Raw genomic sequence first — 26658 nt, 5'->3', positions numbered from 1 at the left:
TCTTTTAGTTCATGTCTTCTGAAGAAAGTATTACCTTATCTTCATGTTCTTCTACATCAACTGCATATTCAGAACAAATTCAATTAGCAATTGCTGAAACAGACACTTTTGGATTCTTTTCATTTGAAGTTGATCCATTATTCCTTGTTGCACAATACCTACAAACCGAGTCAGATTTTATCAATTTTATTCAAATATCCAAAAGGTTTCAAGTTGTTCTCAGTTATTTTCAATCAAATCCAATTTCAGTTAATTCACTTCGTTTATTTCCTCAAATAAAAACCCAATATCTCTTCAATAAGAATGACAAAAGAATTAAAGGGGTTTCTAAATATGTATATCGTTGTCTATTAACACATACTGAAGCTAAAAAATTAAATAGGTCTAATGTTTCTTTTAAGAGAGTTGTTTTTAAAAAAGATAAAAATGCAAAGAAACATCATATTCCTAAATTAACTACTGACCTTGCTGATTGTTGTTTTACTAAAAGTGTTTATCTTAAAAGTATTTTAATTCCATCAACAGTAACTTTACTTGGTTCAGATTGTTTCTTAGATTGTTCTTCATTAAGTAAATTAGTGTTATGTTCTTCATTGATTCATCTTGGTATTTCTAGTTTTGAGAATTGCAAATCTTTAAGACATGTTGTATTACCTTTATTAATAAAGGAAATCCCAGACAATTGTTTTAAAGAATGTACTCAATTAAAAGATGTTGTTCTTCCTTCTTGTATAACTAGAATTGGACATTCTTCTTTTGAAAATTGTTTGTCATTAACTGAAATTATTAACACTTCAAATATTATTGAATTGGGTCAAGAAGCATTTAAAGGATGTCATTCTTTGAAACAACTTCACTTTTCATCTTCTCTAAATTATATTGGTGTGTCTTGTTTTGATGATTGTGATTTGGTTAAAATCAACCCACCCCCTCTAAGTTCCTTAAAATGTATTACTAATAAACAAAGTTTGGATAATAAAACTCCTTCTTCTAACCATATTGTATTAACTTCTGATGACTGCATTGAAATAATGGAAGAAATTCCATTAACAATAAATGTTATTGGAAGGAGTGCATTTAAATATATTATGCCATCTCAACTTATTTTACCAAATAGCATAACTCGGATTGAATCTAATGCATTTTATCAATGTACTCTTTTAACATCAATAATTTTTTCAACATCATTGAAAGTCATAGAGTCTCGAGCATTTATGGGATGTTCACATTTAAAATCTATTTCACTTCCAGCTTCTATACAGTTTATTGGAGATGAAGCATTTAATAATTGTTATGAACTAACTTCAATTGTAGTAGAAGGTTTTCCATGTATTGGATATCATGCCTTTTCTCATTGTAATGAACTTCAAAACATTATTATTCCACCATTCTCTAATCAAAATACTAATGACATCTTTTTTGGTATTAAAATACCTTCAAAACCTTGTTGTATTGTTTAGTGCTAATTTATTAATAAAAGTTCAATTACATTTGGTCGAGCTGAGATAAAACCTTCTGCATTTCAGCTTGAACTTGTGCAGCAACTTGTGGATTGCTTGATGTTGAATTTGTCAAGTTTTTCCTTACATTTTCTGAGACTAATTTGATATTACATTCATTTGGTTTAATGACTTCAATAGAATCAGGAGAATTATTAATGATAATAACTCCATGATTTTCAATTTCAGTCACATCAACTCCATTTTCGTTTAGAGGTTTTCTGATTAATTCAGTTTGTTCTTCTTCTAATTTCTCCATTGAAATTAAGTTCAAAAGTTTTTATAAAAAAAAAACAAACAAATATTTTTTATTAAATAACCCTTTCAGTTTTTTATTGTTTTCTGATGTTTTTAATAGTTATTATGAATCAGATATGAGTTATACTGAACGAAGATACCACAAAGATAAATTAAAATCAAATACTACTCTCAACGTTGGAGAATTGACTGCTTCTAGAATTGAAGAAATAAAGAAGTTTACTGATCAATTAAATGTTTATTCAGGTAACCGAACAGTACATCAAGCAGTTCCAAGACATCTTAGAAGAAGACAAGCTTCACATTTTTGTCATGTACTTCCTCACAGGTTTATTGCCAATGCATTAAGAGAGAAAAAAAAGAATGAAAAAGAAATGAAAGACAATAAAACTTTAGCACAGAAGATGCAAAAAAAGATTAGAAGATCAAGAAGGTCATTAAGAAGAAACTTCAAAGAATATTCATGGGGAAAAAATCAATATTTGATGACACATACTTGGCATGCTAAAAGGTGTCATATGAAAGAAATGTGGGGTGTTAAAATTGCTGATGAAAGAAATGACAAAGGATTAAGAGTATTATTAAACGCAGCTGAGAAAAGAAGTGTTGTTTATGACCAAAGTTATTATGTTGAGTATGAATTAGAAAATAATCAATACAATAGAGAAGTATGTATGAAGGTATTACAATTAAATGAAATTATTAATAAAAATGAATGGAGAATGTGGATTGCAAATACTACAAAATTTGGACCAATTAAAGTACTTTTAAATGAAAAACGAATTGTCATTTTTGTGCATCCAGTGAGTAAAACAGATATTATGAAAGCATTTGATAAAGAAAAAATTCAGTTAAAATTAATGCAAAGGTTAGGAGTGTTTGAAATAATTGGAGGCAATTCTCATCGTTCATTACTAAATTCTTTTGACTTTGTTGAAGAAGATAAAGGAGTAGAAGTTTTGAGAAGAATATGTGAACTTCCTCCAGAAAATACACCAAACGCGTCTGTAATTCCATTAAAAGTTAAGATTGCTGATATCAATAATCCCATATCACAGTTTTATAGTAAACAGGATAAACAAAAAAAACCAGTAACAAAATTAACTACTCATAAGGATTTATTTAATGCAGTTTCAACAGAATTAGTTTCACAAACACTAGAACAAATAATTAATTTAAGTGATGTTTCATCATTTAATAATTATTTAGAAGCAAGAAAAGCTATTTTAGAGCAAAAAGAAATTCCTTTATTATTAATGGCAAATAAAGTTAATGCATCAGATGGTAGTCATTTTTCTTCTGGGTATTTTCTTATTGTTCCTAGTTTATTTGCATTAACTTGTTGGAGAAGAATAGTATGGCATTGTGTATTACCATTAGCATTAAAGGAAAGAAAATATTTAACATATGAAGCAGGGTTAATGACATATCCTGATGATTATGTTGACAATGAATATTCACAACAAATGAGTGAAGAACAAAAAGATATTTTAATAAAACAAGCTAGTTTGAAACCTAAATCAAAAAAAATGAATATTCAGAGATTTTCTGTTCAAAATCAAATACCATGGGAAATGAATTGGAAAGGATTTAAAGTTATTCGTAGAAAAGAATTTATTCAAAATGAACGTCAACTTAATATAATTCAAGATAGTCAAAACAAAATCATTAGATTTGAATTAATATCTGTTAATGGTCGTCCTGAACGTTTTGCTTATATCCATATACCAGAACAACAATTACTTGAACAATTTAAAACAAGTTGTTGTATTAAAATAGATCAATTAGATGAAAATGTTGTTGGTAGAATTATCAAAGGAGGTTATTCATTAAAAAGAGGATCGGGTTATGGAATTGGATTTATTTATTTGAATAAATACAATGAAATTATTAAAGAACATAAAGAGTTTGTTTTTTTTCTTTTTAAAGTTTAAGGAGTAGATTCTAACTTTATTAGCTTAATATTAAGCAATGGAAATATTCTTGTTTATTATAGAAATGCATTCTCAAAACATATTCATCTTGGAATTCTTTCACTTCTTCCATAATTTAAGTCATTTAAAACGAAAAGAAACTCCATTTATTTAAACTGATTAGATTGAATCTTTTTTTTTTGTTACCTTTGTATGAATTTTTTCATTTAACCAAGATATTAGTATCCTGTTCTTATATTTAACTGAATTTAAGAGTAAGAAACTAAAATAAGATTGAAATGGAATCAACAAGCGATAGTCTAAATCCTTTATTAATAACATCTCCCCTTGATACTAAAATAAAAAATGATGATTTAGTAGATGGTCCACCTTCAAGAAGTGTCAGTTCAGTGCCAGATGATGAGAGAAATATCAGAAAAGAAGACTTTTCAAGTTCTGTTATGGATAAAAATTCTACGTCAAGTGATATTTATGACCAAAATAAAAATAGTCCAACAACAAAAGGTATTATTCATGAACAAAGTTATTACAATAATGAAGGCAATGAAAATACAACCAGAGTTATGGAAGAATTGGATTATATTGACACTAAATTAGAACTAAAACTAACAGGGATTAATGCAAAAATACTGAAAAAAAAGAATAAAATACTAAACAAACAACTTGACCCTTCATTTAATGGAGAAAAAGAGAGAGTCATTGTTGCTATTCAGTCTAATAAAAATAAAAGGGGTGAAACAAAAGAAATATTTAAAAGAAAGAGAAGAGAGAAGATAAGCCGTTTCCTTCATTTAACAAAGACAAATTAATTAAAATCTATTGTTCTTCAACAGGAGTTAACTCAAAAATTGTTGTCCAAACTTTTCCTGCATATTTTGGATTATCACTTATTTTTCCCTTTACAACAAGTTGATATTTCTTTGAAAATAATGGTGTAACAATAGCACTTCTTTGTTGTTCATCCATATCTTGAAATTCTTGTGCAGTCTTACCTATAAATTTTTCAGCACAAGACTCTGATATATATGCCCAATGACTATTTCTATTAGACTCAGCATCTTCTTGAGTCTCATACAAAAGGGCATTAGTTTTATAACAAACTTTTCTTGTTGTATCCTTGCATTTAGGACATTGACAATTATCTTGTTCTATTTTTTTCTTGCATGTAGCACAACCATTATAAAAACAATTTAATATTTGAATTCTTTGTAAATAGGCAAGAACACAATAAGTTCTATCTATTTTTGAATTATTTATAAGAACATCATTAATATAATCATTCAAAGAAAAAATGGCAGCTGTTTGAGAATGTGTTTTTCTACAATGAGGAGGAGAGACAGAAATAAAATTAATGTGTGCTACATTTTTTCTCATCTCAATTAATAAATTATAATCATCTTGTGAAAATCCATGAGACATATTAGGTGGCAGATCATCGTATTCTGTGTCTTGACATGCAAGGTGTTGAGGAATATCATTATAAGAATTAATAACTTTTAAATAACTCCCTTCTCTAATAATACAATAACGCCCTTCTGGTTGGTGATTGATGTGACACCTTCCAAGTAAGAAAACTGTGTTTACTTTAATATTTTCTTTAATCCATTGATTCCATTTGCAAGTAAAACACCTTACAATAATAGAACGTCTAGAAACATCAGCAACTTTCATTTCAATTTCTTGGAACTTTCCTCTATAACTAGAGGAAATTTGTTCTGTTTCTATTTCTAAACAGAAACAAACAAAATTTGCATCATTTAATAAATTTTCACAAAAAGAAAAAGGAAATATTTTATTGATATAAAGGATAATCAAAGGAATTTCTTCTTTTGAACGATTATAAGTAGCTTCACGATAAAATTTTATTTCACTTTTCATCATTTCTGATGATTCTTTGTCTTGGTATGGATTTAATTCTCTTATTTGTAAATTATTAAAAGTCCACGTCTCATTTTCTTTAATTTTATCATAACAATCATCTACTTGTTTATCAAAAATTACTAATTTTACTTCATCCCCACTGTTATCTTGAAGAACAAATGTGACAATACTTCCTTTACTCCCATCCTGTTTATGATAATTCTTTTTAAATGATTTATAAATTACTCTTCCTGTATATTCTTTTAATGGGACAAACTCTCTTTTTTGAATAAGTTTATTACTTGACATCTTATAAAGTAAGAAAATCTATTATTTTTTGATAAAAAACATTTTTTAGTTTCTTTTTCTGTTATTTATTTCTCTCCAATGACTAATCCTAACCCTTCTTTTCTTCCTATTCCATCATTAAATTATACTTATCCTGAAATCTTTTTACCTTCACATTTAAATCAATCTTCTTCTTTCAAATCATATATTAAAACATTACCTTTATCAACTGTTTATGATGCAATAGAAAAAAGATTTGAATGGTATCATAATGTAATGATATCTCAATTTTTTACTTATGAAAATGCAACAACATTCTATCCTATTCGTTTATTTCACAAAGACATACCCTTTGAAGACTGTTTCCCAAATGAATCAGATATACCATTTGACTATGTATCTTTTTATTTCTTTAGAATATTTTTTTCTAATTCTATTCTTCATCTCTCTTTCTCACAAATTCACGAACTTTTTGTATATCTTGAAACAACTCTCTTTCTTATTCATCTTCAGTCATATCCTCATCGTATACCATTGATTCTACAAAATCAAAAAATAATTACTTTGGAAGATAAATTATTCTATTATATCCCCTTTGACAAAGTTATGCCAATGGTTACTTCAAGAAGATACCAAATGAAAAATGGATTACTTAGAGTTCCTCGTTCTGAATCAGACATTGTGCTCTCTTGTTTATTTTTCAGTATACTTCAAAGTGATAAAAGTTTAAACGTCCAAATGCCAAAAGAATTAGAACCTTTAAAACGTTTAATCAATCAAAAAATGAATTTGTTCACTCTTCGTTCTCCTTGTGGACTGGCATCTTTTGGTTGTGGTTCAAAACTAACTGCACAAACATTGAATGAAAATTTAAGAGTATTACCATTATGTATATACAACATTATTTTTAATATGAAGAAAAAAAGAAATATTATGTTTGACTCAAGGCATCAAATTGGTATATTCTTTTATCACTTCCAACTCCCTCAACAACAGTTGGCTTTATTCCTTACTACTTATATGAAAGAAAAATTCGATAAAGAACCTCAATTATATTATTACTTTCGGCATTGTTATGGCTTAGAAGGTTCTAAAATCACTGAACCAGTTTGGACTTGTCTTAATGTAAGAAGTAAAGAAGTTGGTCTAAATCAGTTTCATGGTTGTCCATTCGATCTCACTAAACACAACGAACATGACCTTAAAGAAATTCTAGTTAATTACCTCAAAGATTGGGAAAAAATCCCACCACACTATGACATAGAAGACATTGATAAGTACTTTCCTACTGAACAGGGAAAAACTATCAACACCATTCTTGATTATTCAAGGCATTTTTGTTGTGAGAGAGCATGTGAAACTCTTTTTCAATGCATCACTTCTACCTCAGTCGAAATCACTCATCCGAATCTTTATAGTTATCTTATCTATCCCTTTGTTTTTCCTACACAAGTTAACCAACAACCAAATTAACATAGAAGATATTTTTTTATTTCTTATATTCAAATTATTACTTACTGGTAGAAAGTCTCATTCTCAATAAAAACCAAAAACTTGTTAAATACAAAACCAAGAATAAACCAAAGGAATGCAAAAGAAGCTAAAGGTAATGAATAAGCATTAAACAAAAGTTTAATAAACGGTGTATTATAAAAGATAATACCTATCTTGCTATCAAAAATTATATCTTTTTTATCAATTATAATTCTTTAGCATTGTTCATCACCAATAAGTAATTGGAAATAATTCATTAATGAAAATTACCTTGTAATATATATTAATAGTCTTCGACTTCAACTTATGAAATTTCAGTTTTTGTCATTAGAGTTATAATCAGAAGTTTCTTCTTTTCTTTAAGAATTTTAATTTTTGTTCATTAAAGACAAGATATGATAAACTATTAGAGAAGTTTAATTACCTTATATAAAAACCCATTTGTGGCTCCACAGAATAAAGAAACTTTAAATAAGATAAAATTAAACTGAAACATAAGTATACCAGATCAAAGAAGATATTTTATTTATAATGAAAGGTTGTAGCGATGACTATTTTTCTTGTTACTTGAGTAGAAACTTGTAGTTTTAAACAAAAATAAACTACTAAATAATATGATTATTTCACCAAGTTTGGAAATAGTACCGTTTGTTTTCTAGTTCTTTTTTGTTTTTGTTTAGGAGGTTTTGGAGGGATAGAAGATGATTCTTTAGTATGGTTTAAATGGACAGTAGAACACAACAAATTTCTAAACTCACACTCCTTTTTTTCTTTGAGTTGATTGATTTGGATGTTCTTTGTTTGAATAGTTTGTTTTTTCGTGTTAATTTCATAGAGCATCTTCTCAATTTCTTTTTGAAGTGTCTGGACTTGTTGGTTTTTACTTTGAACTTTATTGAGAATTTCATTTTTCTGTTTCTCAAACTCATCTCGTTGTGTCTTTTGAGCATGTTCATTGTCAAGAACAATTGACTCGAGAGTGTTTTGTTTTTCTTTTAATGAATATTCAAATTGAGCCAAACGGTTAAGAGAGTCTAAAGCAAAGTCATTGACTCTATTGAGAATTGTAATAGACTCAATATCCAATGAAGACAATGGAACAAGAGAAGAATGAGGATAAACAGGAAATGAAAATGATGTGAGATTTGAAATATCAAATTTCATGACATTACTATCAATACTAATCTTACGAATGCTTTTTTCATTATCAACAATTGTTTGATGAGCCTTGATAATCTTTTCCATTTTTTTTTTTTTTGAATTATAATACTCTTGACACAAATACAATTAACAAGATGTGTCTTTTCATCATAACATATGAAAAGATGAGATACAACAAGAATTGTATAACATCAACAAATCAATCCTTTAATCTTAAAATCATCCTACTCATTCAAACTCTTCGTATCATAACATTATATGAAATATCAACAGTAAAAGATATTCTTTTATATTACTACTTATTGACTATTATCATAACAATAACTAATTCATTTATTAATCATATATTGAATGATTTTATTTAATAACATATCATAAAACATAATCAATGATATGAATATTATTCAATTAGAGTAGAATATAATGATAAATTATGATAGTGGCAGAGAAATAAACAATCAAAAATTATACAATGAATTACAAAATCATGATAAATAAAAATACTATCATCACAAAAACATTTCAGTATCATACTTTTTGATGATAATAATATTTGTTGTTATGTATTTCTATAGTCAGATAAATCTACTTTTATTGACTTTTTATTTTCACATACATTGAAACAATTTCATTAACATTAAATATTAATTTATTAATTGAATCTTTAGAACAAGAGTTTTTTATGTTTAATAAATGAAAATCTGAAGTTAAGAAAGAATAAAAACAAGAAAAGAAAAAGTAATTAATTAAGTATTAATAGATTTTTCATCTATTCTTCCTAGCTCAGGGGAGACTAATCCCATCCCTGAGCTTATTAAAAAAGAGTAATCTCTTTGTTAAACCTATTCTTTATGTTTTTCTTGCAAAATGAGGAAAGCACTTCTTTGCTTTATTTCTTCCTATTAAGGTTTTTCAAACTTCTTCTGCTTATTTCTTCTTTTTAAGCCTTTGTTTGTTTTCTGCCTTAATTTTAAGGAATTTCATTTTTCTTATTTTATGAATGGGAGAAGAGACTATTTCATTCCTACTATATTACTTTGACTAATCTTCTTTTTAGTCTTATTTTGACTAATCTTCTTTTAGTCATACCCACACTTCAGTAGATTCTTATATTACATCCATGTAATATTCTACTGTATTCTCTTGCTGCACCCTTTGCAGCATTCCCTAATACATTCCTAATTCAAAAGCACCGTCATAACCAGATAATAACTGGGAGAGTCGAAGTATGAATTTGTACTAGGGTTTATGTGTGGTGTTTCAGACGTGCCACCTTCGATCTTAAGAAAGAATAAAAACAAATAAATAAAGATGAGAAACATTGAAGAGAAATAATTCATTATCATTCAAAATAATAAATAACAAAAATAACTAATGTAGATAATATTCTAATAATAAAAATAATAAAATAAGATAAAACTTATACATATTTACTTCTGATTCTTTGAAAATCTTTCTTACTATGATTTTTATTTACCAAAACATATGTTATATCTCTTTACTAACACCTTTTAGTATTTCAAAAATTTCATTCATTTTCTGTTGTATTTATATGAGTGTTTTTTCTTTCAAATATTTCCTAACGCTATTATAATTCCATTTTCTAATTTTAAATCTTGCTAATAATATCCATATTATATTTTATGTCTTTATTATATAAACCCCTTTCTTTTTTCCTTTGTACATCACTATCTTAACTATTATTTATCTTGATTATTTTAATATTTTCATGTATTTCTTTGGTCAAACTTGAATCACATACGTATAAAACTCTTAAAATCAAAATTAAGTGATAAAAACTATGAAATATAAAAAATAAATTCAATAATTATTGGGGTGCGTCAACACATAGTAATGATATTTTTCTCTGATAAGAATCCTCCCCTGGATTTCCAATAACTGGAAGATAACATAAATCAAACAGATATGTGTATAATGGATCAGTAATTGTAAAACCATATTCGTAGTTTTGATACTTTAGGAACTTGCTTGCAAGCTCAAGAATTTGTTCCTTTTGGATTGTGTTAATAATTTTCCCACTCGATGGCTGTTTCTCATACACTCCATGAATATCCTTAATTGTAGGTAATCTAAATTATTGAGTCCTTTTTCTTATTCGACATTTTAACAAGATAAAGAACAAACATAAATGGAACACATGCATCTTTAACTTTTTCTACTGCACTCTTATATCCTTTGAACGAACCTGAATTAAATCCTAAATTCTTAGAAATGTCAGTCAAGTGTTTTAAATGAGATCCAACATTTTTCACTGTTATACCAAGTCGTTGAACAGTTTCTAATTCAAATCCTTTACAAATTCCTGCTAATGAATGATAATTGTTTAATGATTCAAGTTCATTTGCTACTTCGATGAACTTCATCATCATAGCTACTCGATTATTCATATCAGCAAACATCAATATTGTAGTTGCTGTCCAGTTTGCTATTTCATCAATTCTATTTACCATTTCTATCACATGTGAATATCTACAAATTTTATTCCTTTTCATGACACTAGGTAGATTCTCTAGTAATTCACTCTGTTTTACTTTCTTATACATTCCATAGTCGATCATTGTAAGTTGTCTTGCTATTTCTTTTGGTTCACATGAAATAAAAAATTCTGTTGGGAATATAGGTTCATCAGGTATATAAAAATTGATTGGTGGAATCAATAACCCTGCTATGTTTAAGTCTTTAATGTTAGCCTTTCTTTTACATTGAACTCTCATTTCAACAGCTTCTGGTTCTGTCATATTTTCCAAATATCCAATTAATATACTTTCTGCATCTTTTCCTAAATCAGCAAATGTTTTATATATTATTAGAGAAAATACTTTCATTACATTCTTTTTTACAGCTTTATCTCCAGTTCGGTGTGCTTCAACTAACTTCCTTATAAACTCTTTCGATGTCATAAATGACCCAAATGATGATACAATCAATTCTGCAAAATCTTTATCTTCTGTTGTTGTTAATCTCTCAATAAATCCATTCACATTTCCTGATGTTACATGATTCTTTATTAATTGAATATCTGCTTTATCGTGTGACTCCCCAATTTCTGTCTCACTTTGTTTAATACAAACAATTTCTCGTGTCTGTTCACTGAATATCTCAATCACATGATAGACATTTAAGACAAGACTCATTAACTCTACTAATGCCATTTTTTCTTTATAAAAACATCTATCTAAAACAAATTCCCTTTTCTTCTCATCTTTTTTCTTTTTCTTTTCTCCATTCTCTTCTTTTAACTTCCCATATTCTTTAGGTTTCATATGTGCCATTGCATATGCACTCATCAATGCATGTGATATGCTTGTCTTCACTTTTAATGCTGTTTCTCTTATAATCTCTTCTAAATCACCTGGTCTAAACTCTACCTTAACTTCATCTACTTTTTCATTATTTGAAAGCAATCTTTTTACTGTATTTTCTTTTTCTCGTTCAATTATTTCTTCTACAATATCAATATAAGCTTTTAATTCAACTTCATAACTCTTTCTCACTTCCTCATCTCCTCTCAACTTTGATAATCTTTCAAATAATGCTATAATATTAGTAGATAATTCTGTAATATTCACTATTGTTTGGGAACATACATCAAAAAAATCTCCTGAATAATCATCATGAGGTTTCCCTAACATAACAGCACTCAAACAAATAGCGTCTTCCATTGACACAGAAAAGTCAGCAACTTTTTTAATAATATCAGTAAAAGTAAGTTTTTCACAAAGAGCAATTCGTTCATATTCAGCATCATCAGCAATAGTCTCTTCCTCAACAATTGGTTCCATTGAGAATAACCTTGAAGTTACTTTAAACATTGTTGAAGTTTTTCTTAATGCAACTGAATTAACGTCGAAAGTTTTTAATAAATCATTGACATCATTTGTTTTACAATCAGTATCAAGTTGTTCTGCTAATGATTGAATTAATTTATCAACAGAATTAGTGAAACTAGGGTCATCAATAACTTGATCTCTTGCCATCTTTTCAATTTCTCTTGCTACACTATCTATGGCAAATTGTTTACGAATTTCAATAACATTATACATAGGTTCATTATCATTCGTTTTAAGTGTAAGAGCTTTTTGTCTTCTTAAAGTCATTTTATAATTCCCTTTCTTTTCTTTTTTAGTCCTTGTACTTGTTATATAAATCTTTTTTAACTCAGAGTTATCTTTAATTGTTCCTAAGTACTGTTTCATTTCTAACAAATCCATCATTCTTTTATCAAAATCAATTCCCTCATTTGCTTCTTTTTTAATAGATGAAATTTGTTTTGTTAATTCGTCAACTCTTTTCTTAAGTTCTTCTTGTTCTTTCACAAGACTTGCAGAAATACTCATTTCTTATTTCTGAAAATTTTGAGTTCTAAAAATTTTTTTTTTATTCGTTTTTACCTTTCCTTCTTTCAAGTTAATTTTTTAGCTTAAAATAGTTCTTAGCTAACCCTTTAATTTATACTTTTAATTTTTTTTTACTTTTTGTTTATTTTTAATTGTCGAATATCTATTTTAAGGTTTTTGTAATTAATAAAAAAATTACTATAAAAAGACATTATATAATAAACATTCCAAAAAAAAAGACCGATAAAAACAATTCTTTGTTCTTTCTTCAATTTAATCAAGATAAATGAAATTTTTAATCTTCATATCGTACTTGGTATGGCTCTGGTCCAAGGAATCCTTTATATTCTGGGAATTCATGAATACTTTTAAGTATTTGTGAATAATCAAATTCACCATTGTTAGGATATGATTGTTTGTCCCATTCAATGTTGAATTGAACTCCATAATAACTGTCTTGAGTCTTAGCCATAGAAATTTTATCAAGAACGATATAAGGAAGAGAACGATATCCACAAAATGTGGTATTTGTTTGAATTAATTCAATTTGAGAATCAATTGGTTGAATGAATTTATTATAAGAATCTAATGGGAAGTCAGTAAACGTAATTTCTTTTTGTTCATCAGTATTATTTGGATTAACTTCTAAGAATGTGATAGTAAAGAGATATGAAGAATGTTGAGATCGAGAAGTTGATGAAATGAAATATCGTTTAGTAGTATCACAAAAATCACTATTAATACATTTAAATTCAGTTGGTTTTCTTGTATTTAATACATTCTCTTTGATATATTTTTCATTTAAACAAGTTGCTTTTAAATCATATTTAACAACTTTAGAATCTCCAGTTGGTCCTGGGTTCATATAAACACATGAATCCCATCCAAGTGGATTATAAACATTAGCACAAAGAGTACGTTCATCCCATTCACTATGTTCTCCTTTAAGGTATTGATATGAATGACTGCCATAAACAAGAGTATCATCAGTAGAATCTCTAATAATAAATGCTCCACAAGTATTATCTTTAGTAATATAATTATCATTATACCCAACAATAGTAACAACATGATATCCATATCTATTATTTGCTCTTTCAGGAATAATATATTCTCCATCATTAGTAATTCGTTCAGATGGAATATAAACACAAAGATTTGAATTTTCTGGACATTCTTTAATTTCAGCACCTGGAATCTTACCAAGAATATTATCTTTATTGTCTACTTGAATAATATATTGTCCTTGAACCAAAACTAATACAAGAGAAACTGGTCCTTGTTTGACAGCTTCTTTTAATTCTTCAATTGTTCTAAAAGTAGCAATTGATTTAACATCAAATTTTAATGCATTTGTTTTTTGTGCTTGTTCTTTTCCGTCACATTTCCATTCATTATCTTTATTTGTTTGATATTCACAAATAGATTCTGGAAGGACTTTATTAGAAAGAGATGAATATCTCCATAAAAATTGTGGATATCCTGTATTTGTACTATAATCAAATCTCTTTTTTGGACATCCTTTATAATCATCAGCCTTACAAGCCTCAACTGCATCAATAGCATAGGCTTGTTCATTTAATGAAATATATTTATTAGATAAATCTTTATTATATGCATATTCCAATTGGAAAATAGTGCTGAAAACCCAACACGTTGACCTTTTTCCTTGGAATTTTACTGGTGGAAGATTACTTAATACAAATGATGATTTAATTGGTTTAGAATGAGATGATGTATGTTGATTAATAACGTTGACAACTTGTTGTGTTCCATTTCTGATAATATCGGTTGTAACTGTTTCCATATCTGTTTTTCCCATAGGAGGAATAAGAACAAAGGAAATAACAGATGTTGTAATCAAAATAATTGAAACTATTGTGGCAATAAGTACTGCCCATTCCAAAACTGTAAAAAATAGTTTTTGAGTGATCCTTGAACAGCCCATAAGAGACAATAGAATTTACAGTTCTCATGAACCATTTTCTTCTTAAAGAAAATTAATTTGAATTTAACTTTTCCATTATTTCTTCCTTATTTTCTTAGATATTTTTCTTGTATTATTCAGGTTTCTATTTTATCTTTCACTTCCCTTCATATAAAAAAAATCTGAAAAAAAAATCTTTTTTTGAAGTTCTTATTAATTTCTATTTATACTGATACAATTATATGAATGAACAAATTTTTGTTATTCTGATGAATGTCGCATTAAAAAATAAATAGGGTTTTTAAAATTAATAATATTATCATTCAATGCTTTCACCTTTCAAGAAATCAATTGCTGAAACAATTTCTACTGTTGCTGGTATTCCAATTGATTTTGCTGAACGATCAGTTGAATTATGTAAAAAGAAAGAGCTTGGAGATTTTTCTGTTCCTGTAGCAAAAATTATCAGACAAATGAAAACCGAAGAAAAAAATCCTAGTGCTGTTGCTTCTAAATTAGCTGAACAAATTAAGCCAAATGATATTATTTCAAAGGTTACTGTTACTGGTCCATTCTTAAATTTCGCAATAAATAAAAGTGCTCTTACTAAGATGATTCTTAATCAAGTTGCTGAAGAAAAAGAGAAATTTGGTGGAAGTACATTAGGAAAAGGACAAAATGTTATTGTCGAGTTTTCATCTCCTAATATCGCTAAACCTTTCCATGCAGGACATTTACGTTCTACAATTATTGGTAATTTCATTGCAAATATTCATAAACTTCTTGGATTTAATGTTATTTCAATGAATTGGTTAGGAGATTGGGGAAGTCAATTTGGTCTTCTTGCTATTGGATTTGAGAAATATGGAAGTGAAGAAGAATTAAAACGTAATCCAATTAGACATTTATATGATGTTTATGTTAAAATTAATGCTGATAAAGCTAAAGATGATAATGTTAGAGCTCAAGGTAAAGATTTCTTTAAACATATGGAAATGGGAGATGAAGCTTATCTTGTAAAATGGAAGTTATTTAGATCATTAGCCCTTGAAGACCTTAAGAAGACATATGGAAGATTAAATGTTTCATTTGATGTTTTTACTGGAGAAAGTGAGACTGATTGGGACTTAGTTGGTCAAGTTCTTAAAGACCTTGAAGCTAAAGGTATTTCCAAAATGGATAAAGGATGTCTCATAGTTGATTTAGAAAAATATAAATTAGGTATTGCTTTATTAAAAAAGGATGACGGATCAACTCTTTATTTAACTCGTGACATTGCTTCTGCTATTAAGAGACATAACACCTATTCATTTAGTAAATGTTATTATGTTGTTGCTACACAACAAACATTACATTTTAAACAATTATTTAAGATACTTGAATTATTAGGATACAGTTGGGCTAAAGAATGTTATCATATTAGTTTTGGTATGGTTATGGGTATGTCTACTAGAAGAGGTACTGCTGTATTTTTACAAGATATTCTTGATGATGCTAAAGCTACAATGTTAGAAAATATGCAAAAGAATCCAGAAAAGATTTCAGAGATTGATGAAAATGAACGTGAAGCAGTTGCTGATAAGATTGGAGTTTCTGCTGTTTTTGTTCAAGATTTTAATGCTAAAAGAATTAAAGATTATGAATATAACAGAGAAAGAATGACCTCATTTGAAGGATATACTGGACCTTATTTACAATATGCTCATGCACGATGTTGTGGTGTTGAAAGAAAGTCAGGAATTGAAATTCCAAAGGCTTCAGAAGTTAATTTCTCATTATTAACAGAAAAAGAAGCAGAAAATCTTATTATGAACATTGCTAAGTTTGGTGATGTTATTATGAACACTTATCGTAATCTTGAACCAAATACACTTGTTTCTTATTTATTTGAATTATCTCATGTCATTGCTTCTGCATTCTCTACTCTCAGGGTTAAAGGAAGTGAACCAGAAATAGCTAAAGCTCGATTATTCCTATTCTATTGTGCAAGAATTGTTTTAGGAAATGGCTTAAGACTCCTTGGATTAGAGCCATTAGAAAAGATGTAAAAACGACTTTTAGTTTTTTGACATCCTATTTAAATTGATACTTTAAATTAAAAGTTATTAGTTTTGTTTATAATAAAAGTATTAAATTAATTAATTTATTCTATAAAAAACTTAAAAAAGATTATTTTATCCATGCAAGAAGTTAATGTTAATATCAGTGTTGATCAATATGTTCAAATGAAACTTGCTCTAGAAAAGATTGAACAAATGGAAAATGAAAAAAAAGAATTAAAGACAAAAATTGAACATCTAAGTGAAGAAAATTTTCAGTATGTCAAAGAAATAGAAAATTTAAGAAAACAACTTAATGAAGAAAAAATAAATAAAGAGGTTAGTAAGATTGAACTTGCTAAAATGCAAGGAGTTATTTATAAACTAGAAGGAGAAAAAAGTATTTTAATATACCAAGTGGATAGTTTAAAAAATGACATGTCATCTTTACAAGTTAAATTAAATGATTTGTTACAAAACAAAAAAGAAGAAGGAATTGTTTTTCCATTAAGACACGAAACCTTATCCTCTGGTTTAACTATTAGTTCTATTTTACCACCAGAATCATCTATAATGTAATTTAGTGTTGGAACTATTATCAACTTTGTTTTTACACATTTTTAGTTGTAGTTTTATTAATGAAATAATAATATTAAAGAAGTAAAGAATCTAAACAATGAAATAAATTTCTTTTATTAGTAAATGATAATGAAAGTGACTAATATATCTTTTTAATGAATATCGTTCAATTAAAATTATTTATCAATATTAAATTTTTAAATGAATGAAGTAAATAATATACCTTTTGTTTCTTAAACAATAATTTATTGAGACAAGAATAATAAATAATTGAAAGTTTATTAAGTCTTATAGTGAATTGTCAAATTTATTTTTGATTTTAATGTTTATATAAATTGTAGGATTATATTATTCTACTCTTTAAAGACTTAAATTAATTTATTTTTTTTTTGAGAAGATTTAAATAATAATTTATTTGGTATTTCTTTATTCTTTATCTTGATTCTTAATGAATTTACATTACACAAACCATTTACTTTGTCTTAAACTTAAAGTAATTTAAATGAAAATTACTCTTTAACATTACAGGTTTTATTAAACAATGTTTAAAATTTACGTTTTTACTAATTTATCAAAGTAATTATTGTGTAAGTTATATGCTATGACTTTAGACTCCTATTTTATTGTTTTTATTAAGTCTGGTCTTTATGTTCTCGAACAGTTTGCACTAACTCCTCAAAGTATTCTTCAATCTCTTTAAAAGAAGGTCGAGAGTCAACAGTTCCTTTCCAACATTTCTTGATCATATCATGATATAAACATTTTTTAGGAATATGAAGTCGTTTCCCTGCACAAACAAATCTAAAAATTGACTCTGCATTAGGAAATTCATCACTACTATATGGAGGTTTTCCTAACCATATTTCTAACATACAAACTGCAAATGAAAATACATCTGATTTAAGTTTGAGTATTCCTTCTGAATGAATTTCTGGAGCCATATACATTGGCGTTCCAATATCTTTTTTTTCTTTTAGATTTGATTGTTCAATAAAACATTTTGAAGTTCCAAAATCACTAACTTTACACACAACAGCATCATAAGGATTATCACTTAAAACTAACACATTGTCAGTTTTGAGATCTCTATGGATAATATTATTTTCATGGAGATATAACATTCCACGAGAAATGTCTTGACAAAAACGTAATTTAAGATGAACTGAAGTTGGCATTGATTGAAGATATTTTTTCAATGAACCTAATGGACAAAATTCTAATACTAAACATACTGTTTCTTCATCAGCACAATACCCAATAAATGAAACTATGCATGAAGAACGTAATTTTTCTAATAATTTAACTTCTTCAGTAAAAGGTTGTATGAGATCAGCAATAGATACAATATCAGTTTTAATAATTTTTACAGCAACATCTAGACTTCTCCAATGTCCTTTATAAACAATACCAAATGTTCCTTCACCTATTGGAGGTTGATAGGTAGTAATATCATTAATATTTAATTTATATGATAAACTACTTTGAGCTTCTAAAGTTAAAGTTACATAAAATCGTTTTGCTTTTGATGGTTTTACACTAACCTCATCTGATGAGGTTGAGTTTTGGTTTGAAACACTAGAGAATGATGACCTAAATGAACGTTGAGACTTATTTGATTTATCTAGTTTTGTTCCATTTAAACTAAGTTGATGTTGATAATTGTTCATTAATTTTTTAAAATGAGAAAATCCAATAGTAACTTTAATTTCTTCACTAAGAATTGTAGTACAATGCATCAATAATTGTATTTTAATTTCTTTGTTTTGACCCTTTCTAAGTACACCTCTACATGGAGTAAAAACTAAATCATATTTCGATTCTTTTTTTCCATGAAAGATAAAGTTCATTGTTTCATTTGAAAAGTTAGTAATAACACAAGTTGACTCAACAACAACACCTATATCTATATCTGTTTTGTTATTCATAAAATTGATAGATTGTGGATGAATATTAAAATATTCATTTAGAACAGGTATTTTATAACAATCAGCAGAATCAAATGGAATTATAGCATCACTGAAAATAATATTTTGTTGATTTAATTCGAATTTAATCCTGTCTATTAAGAGAGAATATTTAATAGAATTTATAATTAATAAAACTAAAGCAAAGCATATATATATTCCTAACCCAGGAAGAAATATTGTTAATGCTATTAACTTTGTAGAGTATCTCCTACAATCAGAACTATGTTTTGAGTACCATCCTGGTTGGCATTCACATTCAATACATCCTTTTCCTCCATCACATTCTTCTCCTGCATCAAATCTTCCGTTACCACATGAAGGTAAAATACAGTCTTTACGTGCCTTAGCATAAGCATAATAATCACCAATACAATGACAATGGTCACATCCTCTTCCACCATCACATTCTTCATATTCATCTATTTTATTATTTCCACATGTTGAAATTGCACATTTTGTAATCCCATTAATGGTGACAGGTACATATCCAAAGGAACACATACATGTCTCTTCAGAACAATAATACTCAATAACAGTTTTATTAGATGGGTCACATTCTTCATTTTCGTCAACAACACCATTTCCACATTTTGTACACCCATTATTTCTCTCAATATACCCTTCATTACAAATACATCCTCCTTTAGATACAGAACATACTCCATTTAAACAATTATATGGACAAACTGTAGAAAACTCAACATTTAACTGGGTTTTTTCTGTTGCTGAAACAAAGATAAAATAGTCATACGATGAATCTAATTTATGCATTAATTTTGCTGCAACTCCACAACCTCTATCACTATAACCAACACAAGTACTGTCACCTTCACCACAACTAACATTAGATAAATCATCATTTATCTTTGGGACTTGTATGAGATGGATGTAAGTATCATAAAGAACTGAATTATTACAAGCAGATACCATAATTGTTTCATCAGCACCTTTAAGAAAAAACCAAGTGCCAGGTTGTGGTTGACGAGAACATGAGGATAAACTTGTTAATGAGTTAACAGTATTGACTACTGCAGTAAATGTTGATGATATCATGTCACTCCATAAAAGATGAACAGATCTTTCTGAGCAAGGATGATTAATTTTTCTAACATACAACTTCAAATCAGTTGTAGGTACAAGTCCATATTGACCAAATACATGAAGGTAATACTTTCTAACTTGATAATAAGAAAGGAATGAAGCTGATAATATATAATCATTTAAATCATTATTTTTACCAAGACAGGTTGCAAATCCAATTTTATCTGTTTTAAAACACTCATTTTGTACAGTTATAACTGAATCAAATCCATAACGAAATTGTTGAGCATTAATATATTCAATCAATGTTTTAGAATATTCTTTTTCAGTTTCAATAATATAATACCCTTCATCAATGACATTAAGTTCAATCCAAATTCCTTTAACATAAGGAGAACGTGGGTTAAATGCAGAATTACAATGACCAACAGTTAGTCTAAAATCTTTTAAATATAATGTGTATTCTTGAGTATTACTTAATAACGAAGAGTCCAATTGAATTGTTTTAACAGTACTCAAAGAAGTGTCAGTTAACATTTTATAACAACCATAAACATCACTCAAATTATATGGAACACAATTCATAAAACCTTCTATATGATATCCATTTCCACAACTATGACAATCCCATTGATACTCAGGTTCAATACAACGAGTACATTCATTTGGACTAATACAACCACCAATACAGCCTTCAATATCACATTTAGGAACACAAACACTATTAACACTTTCATACCCATTGTCACAATAACAATTTGTACAATGTTCTGTAGAATCACATTCTTCATCAAACACATCAACAATTCCATCTCCACAAACTGATATATTAATATTTTGGCACATCGTATACCCAACTAAGAAGAAGAATATAATTTCATGAATCATGAACAGATGATTAATAAAAATAATATTCAGTTTTAAACTATTATCTTTGTTTTATATTTTTTATGTTTTTCTAATTAATTTTTGCAAAAAAAAAAAATATAATTTGTTATTAATTTGTTTTAATTAACTCAAATCTCTCCTTTCATTAAAAAAAAAAGAAAAGAACTAAAAAAAGAAAAGAACTATGGTTTGATTCATCACCATTAAATTGTTTTATTTTAATTATACCTACTAACATTTAGACTATTTACTCAATCGCATTAATATCACGTGGAGGTAATATTTTAACAGCAATACAAAATTATAAATTAAAGAATTTTTCATCAATACTTGCTCAATTCTCAAGATTAGAAAAAGGTAGTCAAGTTACTTTTATTCAATTAGAAAAAATTAAATATATATATCAACCTGTAGACGATATTTATGTTGTATTAATTACTTCAATTAATTCTAATATTGTTGAAGATACTCAAATTCTTCAATGCATTGTTTCTGTATTATCACAACGACTTGATGGTATAACAGAGGCAAAAATATGTTCAGATGTTTTTGTGATTACTGATGTTATTTCTGAATTTTGTAACTTTGATGGAACATGTGAAAAATTAACTTCGTCTGATATTGAACAAAACTTAGTTATGCAAAGTCAAGAAGAAGAACTTTATTTCCTTGAACTTAAACAAAAGAAAAGTGATGCTAAAAAACTTGCTCAACAAAAAGCTTCAGAATTATCAGCAGAAAAAAAGTCAAGAGAAAAATTGGAAAAACAAAAAGGAAAAGAACAAAAAGCTATCGATGAAAAGTATCAAGAAATTCAACGAATTCAACAAGAACAAATGATTAAAATGCAAGAAGAAGAGGAAGAAAAAAGACGTATTGAAAAACAGAAAAAGAAAGAAACAATCAAAATGAAGAAAGGAGGTATTACTCTTGGTAAACAAAAGAAAATTTTATTTGACGAGGATGAAGAAAAAATTCTTAATAATGAAGATGATGAAGATCGTTCTACTAATCAACAAGAAGAAGAAGAACAAAAACAACAACCAATTCAAGAAAAGAAATTAATGACTGAAAATATGATTGTTAAATTAATCGAAAATGTTTCATGTTCAATGTACTCTGAAAATTCTACTTGTTCATTAAGTTTATCTGGTTCATTAAGTGTTTCTGTTGCTGATGCTTCTTTAACACATACTCCTATTACTATTAATCAATATGAATTACCATTAAAAACACAATTACATCCTCAAATGGATACTACTGCTTTTAGTAAAGATCATATATTAATTCCAAAAGCCAATGCTAAAGGATATGCCATTGGACCAACACCATCTCTTCTTATCAAATGGAGTTACGCTTCTACAGACAATGAGTCTTTACCAATTAGTGTTACTTGTTGGCCATCAGAAGAAGAGAACCACCTTAGCATGACAATTTCATATGAAACTAAAAAACAATTAAATAACCTTCGTATTATTGTTCCTGTTAAAGAAAATGTTATTGTTGATAGTTGTGAAGGAACATACAATATGGAAGATGGACTTGTATGGATAATTGGAAATGTAGAAAATGGAAGTACTGGAGCTATGGAATTTACATTGAACGATAATAATCTAAGAACAGATGATATGTTTCCAGTCAAAATTGACTTTGATGTTGACCAAACATATTCTGGTATGAAAATTAATGAAATTAAATTGGATAATGTTGATACATCAATTCAATGTACAACTGACTTCAAAGTTTTCCCATAAATCAAATGAAATTCTTTTTTATTTCAAATAGTGTTTCCTTTTTCTTTTTTTAATTAATAAACAAGGAATAGGAATAGTCTTGTATAATTCTATTCTTTTATTGAAAATAAGTATTTTTTTAAAGGGACTGTTATTCAATTAAGTCTTTCTTCCTTTTTCATTTTTGAGACAAATTTAGATTAAGAAAAATCCATTTGAAGTTATTTCAAAAACATCATCGTGGAGATTAAAGTCCATTATTTTTTGATTAGTTTCGTTACATTCATCAAACACATGGCTTGGTGCTGAAAGAACTAATTTGATTGGGTTTGAGTCACGTGGAGGAATAACAATATCATCACAAATTCTATCCCATTCAAGATCAGAAAATTGAGATGTATAACCAACCTCATCAAACCCTTCTGAAAATACACTGTCTTCTTCAAACATATATTCATTTACTTCATCAGTTTCAACAGTGATTTCACTGTATGGTAAAAATACAATACTTAAAATGAGTTTAAGACAAACGTTTGCTTGAATAAGTGTTGTGCTATTGGTCGTAAAACATTCTTCATTGGCAAGCGTGAATCAATGACTAATTTTTAAGATCTTGAATGAATCATTAACAAAATTAAAGAAAAAAAAGAAGTACTATTGTTCCATATACCCATTAAAATAATAATAAAAAGAAAATCAATTAATATTTTTATAATTTCTAATTCTTTTAAACCTTTTAATGATATTAATTAAAAATCAAGAAGAAATAGATTATTCTTTTGGAAAAGCATCACAAAGGTCAATGAGATGTTTATTATAAAATGAGTTTCCAATACATTTACGGAGGAATGGAGATAAGTCTATTGTTGGAGCATGAGCTGCAATAGAACAAAAAGATTTTATAGATAAATGAGTTGAAATTAAATCAAAGATTGTATCTCTCAAATCGTCTTCATAAGTTAATGCTTCAACTGCAATTTTTTCTAATGCTTGTTGGTCATTAAATAACTCTTTTATATATCCAAGAATTACACCTTTATAATGTAAATGAAGGAAGTTAATAAATTCACCACAATTAATTTTCCTAACAGCGTAATGTTCAATAAATTGAAGTTGAGGATTAATAGAATTAATATTACATTGGAGTTGATGTTCTTGAGTTAATAAAGAAATAATTTTTTTTATAAAAATGTTTGTTAACAATTCTTTTGGAATCCATTCTGGTACTTGACAATTAATTTCATTTAAACTACGTTCAAAAATCACTTTATATTTTTTGTCTAATGTTTCATGCATTGGGTATTCCAAAGTTGAATTAATTAACTTTAAATACATTTCTAATAATTGACTTCCATAACTTTTGTTTTCTTTATATAAATGTTCATAAGCAGCTAGTTTTATTACTTCACAAGTAGGTTGAGAGTCAATATATTTTTGTGATAATTCAATATCTGATTCCATTAATGCAATAAATAATAATGGTCTATTATTTTCAATCACATTAACAATTGGTTGTTTGATTACTTTTCCTCCTCTGGTATCAAATAAAATAGATTTATATTTATTAATAACATCATATTCATATGACTTACTTCCTCGAGTATTTAATTCTTTAAAGATATCTATTTTACTTGCTTCTTGAGGTTGTTCATGTAACATTAATATATATTCTGCATAAACACAACATGTTTCAAGATAATAAGCAGCTTCTTGTTCTTTAGTCCCTTTTCTTTTTTGGGAAATAATTCCTTTAATTTTCTGTCTTTGTTTTCCTAATTCAAGTAATGAATTTAATTCTTTAGCATGGTCTTGAAATGCTGGTTGAATGGTTATTTCAATAAATTTCTCAGTATCACTTTCAAGTAATCTAAAAACTTTGTCATATTCTGTTGCCATTAATGTTGCTCCTATTTCTTTATTTGACTTAAAAAATATTTCATCAAAATAAAGATTAATACAACTCTTTACTTCACAAATGATAAACCTATCAACAACATGACTAAATGATGTATTTGCTTTAGAGAAATAATATGCTGCTAATTCTCCTTTCTTAGAATCTAATAATTCTTCTGCAATAATAGAGTATAATTGTTTTAATGTATCTTTAACAACTATAGCCTCATCACTCATAACATCTCTCCAATACAAATCAGTCCAATTATTGTTTTTCCTTCTAATAAAATGATGTATATCACTAATATATGCTTCAAGAATAACACTTAATTCGTAATATGTTTTATAAGAAATAGCAATTTGAATTGCACAAGTATCTTGGTTCTTTTTTAATTGAGCTATTGTTCTTTGCATATCATTTTTAATTTCTTGACATAAACGAACAACTAATGGTTCTAATATAAACACTTCATTGAAAGTTTGATCTGTAACACTATTTCTTTCTGGTCCAATACTTCTCACAATAACTACTTTATGATTTACAACGACTAAATCAGTTATACCTGGAAGATTAATTTTAGACATACAAGGAAGATCAGTAGTAGAATCTCCAACTCTAAACTCATTAATTTTTCCCATATCTGCTTCAAATTGATTAGAAAAATATTTCCTAAGTGGATAAATATCAATTGCACTCATACCATTTTCTTGGTGAAGTCTTAAAACATGACATGGAGTAGCAACTATTTTCCCTTTATTATCATCTTTTGTTTGTGTAAAATTATATGATGAAATCATTGTAATCTTCAAATCAGAATTATTATATGAAATATAATAAACTTCAAGTTTGTTTTGTGAACCAAGAACAACTCTAACTCCTTCTTCTTTTTCTTCTATTCTTTGTGGAATAAATACAGTAGTATCTAGTCCAATCATACGTTCTTGCATTAATGTCATAGCATGAGTAATATGTTTTTCACCATATACTTCAACATCTATATCAACAGCATTCCATCTATATTTGGTATCAGGAACAATAGGATCTCCAAGATTATCGAAGAATTCTGTTCTACTAACAATTCTAATATCCATTATTGTAACAATATGATCAACATAATTGATAATATAATCTCTATGAATTTTAATTATTCCCCCTTTACACTGAATTTTAGCAATTAATTTTACAATATCTGTTATTTCATATAATAATATCCCAACATTTTCAACACTTACAGCAATTCTACCATCATGTGCTGCAATAGAAATAATTTTATTTCCAACATCAATTATTTCACTTTTTCCATTTCTTTCAACGTCCCAATAAATAACTAATTTATTTGTGTATGGATCATTATTTTGTGTTTCAACAGAAATAATATGACCAGGAGAAAGGTAACAATATTCTTCAATTTTACCATAAACACTTTCAAATGAAACAGGAATATATAAGTATGTACTTGTGGTTTCTATTCTAATAGTTGAATATGAATTATGATTTACTTTAATAGCAAGTTTGTCATCTCCAAAATTAATAATTCCATCAAATCTTCCATTTTGAAACTGTTCTAATTGTCTATATTCAAAGAAATGAAACACATTATTTGTACTCGGTTTAACTCTTTGAGAAAGCATAAAGTCTATTTCTAGTTCTTAATTTTTTTTCTTTATTAGAAAATTCTTTTTTATTTTCTTTTGAAAAAGAATAACACAATATTATTCTGTTATTTAAAACAAAAATA

General features: G+C 27.4%; 14 protein-coding genes across 14 annotated transcripts, besides 1 other annotated feature; 7 read left to right on the top strand and 7 right to left on the bottom strand.

The window, feature by feature from the left end:
• Positions 1–11: 11 nt before the first annotated feature.
• Positions 12–1460, top strand: EHI_127100 (uncharacterized protein; the record flags this gene model as incomplete). The annotated part of the gene is made up of 1 exon (XM_647091.1): positions 12–1460. The coding sequence occupies one exon, from the start codon at positions 12–14 to the stop codon at positions 1458–1460; it is 1449 nt and encodes a 482-aa protein (XP_652183.1).
• A 413-nt stretch (positions 1461–1873) lies between these two features.
• EHI_127090 (uncharacterized protein) lies at positions 1874–3805 on the top strand (the record flags this gene model as incomplete). Its single annotated transcript, XM_646466.2, has 2 exons — positions 1874–3663; positions 3727–3805. The coding sequence occupies 2 exons, from the start codon at positions 1874–1876 to the stop codon at positions 3803–3805; spliced, it is 1869 nt and encodes a 622-aa protein (XP_651558.2).
• Positions 3806–3969: 164 nt separating this feature from the next.
• Positions 3970–4500, top strand: EHI_127080 (uncharacterized protein; the record flags this gene model as incomplete). The annotated part of the gene is made up of 1 exon (XM_001913472.1): positions 3970–4500. One exon carries the CDS (start codon positions 3970–3972, stop codon positions 4498–4500), a length of 531 nt encoding a protein of 176 aa, XP_001913507.1.
• A 7-nt stretch (positions 4501–4507) lies between these two features.
• EHI_127070 (uncharacterized protein) lies at positions 4508–5860 on the bottom strand (the record flags this gene model as incomplete). The annotated part of the gene is made up of 1 exon (XM_646465.1): positions 4508–5860. One exon carries the CDS (start codon positions 5858–5860, stop codon positions 4508–4510), a length of 1353 nt encoding a protein of 450 aa, XP_651557.1.
• A 78-nt stretch (positions 5861–5938) lies between these two features.
• Positions 5939–7312, top strand: EHI_127060 (DNA primase large subunit, putative; the record flags this gene model as incomplete). The annotated part of the gene is made up of 1 exon (XM_647095.1): positions 5939–7312. One exon carries the CDS (start codon positions 5939–5941, stop codon positions 7310–7312), a length of 1374 nt encoding a protein of 457 aa, XP_652187.1.
• A 639-nt stretch (positions 7313–7951) lies between these two features.
• EHI_127050 (uncharacterized protein) lies at positions 7952–8578 on the bottom strand (the record flags this gene model as incomplete). The annotated part of the gene is made up of 1 exon (XM_646463.1): positions 7952–8578. The coding sequence occupies one exon, from the start codon at positions 8576–8578 to the stop codon at positions 7952–7954; it is 627 nt and encodes a 208-aa protein (XP_651555.1).
• A 649-nt stretch (positions 8579–9227) lies between these two features.
• Positions 9228–9773: a repeat region.
• Positions 9774–10322: 549 nt separating this feature from the next.
• Positions 10323–12852, bottom strand: EHI_127040 (Ras guanine nucleotide exchange factor, putative; the record flags this gene model as incomplete). Its single annotated transcript, XM_646462.1, has 2 exons — positions 10323–10584; positions 10640–12852. The coding sequence occupies 2 exons, from the start codon at positions 12850–12852 to the stop codon at positions 10323–10325; spliced, it is 2475 nt and encodes an 824-aa protein (XP_651554.1).
• A 295-nt stretch (positions 12853–13147) lies between these two features.
• EHI_127030 (uncharacterized protein) lies at positions 13148–14659 on the bottom strand (the record flags this gene model as incomplete). Its single annotated transcript, XM_646461.2, has 1 exon — positions 13148–14659. One exon carries the CDS (start codon positions 14657–14659, stop codon positions 13148–13150), a length of 1512 nt encoding a protein of 503 aa, XP_651553.2.
• Positions 14660–15105: 446 nt separating this feature from the next.
• EHI_127020 (arginyl-tRNA synthetase) lies at positions 15106–16878 on the top strand (the record flags this gene model as incomplete). Its single annotated transcript, XM_646460.2, has 1 exon — positions 15106–16878. One exon carries the CDS (start codon positions 15106–15108, stop codon positions 16825–16827), a length of 1722 nt encoding a protein of 573 aa, XP_651552.1. The 3' UTR covers positions 16828–16878.
• Positions 16879–16959: 81 nt separating this feature from the next.
• Positions 16960–17397, top strand: EHI_127010 (uncharacterized protein; the record flags this gene model as incomplete). Its single annotated transcript, XM_646459.1, has 1 exon — positions 16960–17397. One exon carries the CDS (start codon positions 16960–16962, stop codon positions 17395–17397), a length of 438 nt encoding a protein of 145 aa, XP_651551.1.
• A 632-nt stretch (positions 17398–18029) lies between these two features.
• Positions 18030–21251, bottom strand: EHI_127000 (protein tyrosine kinase domain-containing protein; the record flags this gene model as incomplete). The annotated part of the gene is made up of 1 exon (XM_646458.2): positions 18030–21251. The coding sequence occupies one exon, from the start codon at positions 21249–21251 to the stop codon at positions 18030–18032; it is 3222 nt and encodes a 1073-aa protein (XP_651550.2).
• Positions 21252–21477: 226 nt separating this feature from the next.
• EHI_126990 (uncharacterized protein) lies at positions 21478–23047 on the top strand (the record flags this gene model as incomplete). Its single annotated transcript, XM_646457.1, has 2 exons — positions 21478–21480; positions 21536–23047. 2 exons carry the CDS (start codon positions 21478–21480, stop codon positions 23045–23047), a joined length of 1515 nt encoding a protein of 504 aa, XP_651549.1.
• Positions 23048–23221: 174 nt separating this feature from the next.
• Positions 23222–23476, bottom strand: EHI_126980 (uncharacterized protein; the record flags this gene model as incomplete). The annotated part of the gene is made up of 1 exon (XM_001913471.1): positions 23222–23476. The coding sequence occupies one exon, from the start codon at positions 23474–23476 to the stop codon at positions 23222–23224; it is 255 nt and encodes an 84-aa protein (XP_001913506.1).
• A 321-nt stretch (positions 23477–23797) lies between these two features.
• On the bottom strand, positions 23798–26551 carry EHI_126970 (uncharacterized protein; the record flags this gene model as incomplete). The annotated part of the gene is made up of 1 exon (XM_646456.1): positions 23798–26551. The coding sequence occupies one exon, from the start codon at positions 26549–26551 to the stop codon at positions 23798–23800; it is 2754 nt and encodes a 917-aa protein (XP_651548.1).
• Positions 26552–26658: the final 107 nt, after the last annotated feature.

This window comes from Entamoeba histolytica, genomic scaffold (genome assembly GCF_000208925.1).
Source record: "Entamoeba histolytica HM-1:IMSS scf_1104750518239 genomic scaffold, whole genome shotgun sequence".
NCBI classification, from domain to species: Eukaryota; Evosea; order Mastigamoebida; family Endamoebidae; genus Entamoeba; species Entamoeba histolytica.
This window is presented reverse-complemented; position numbering and strand designations above follow the sequence as displayed.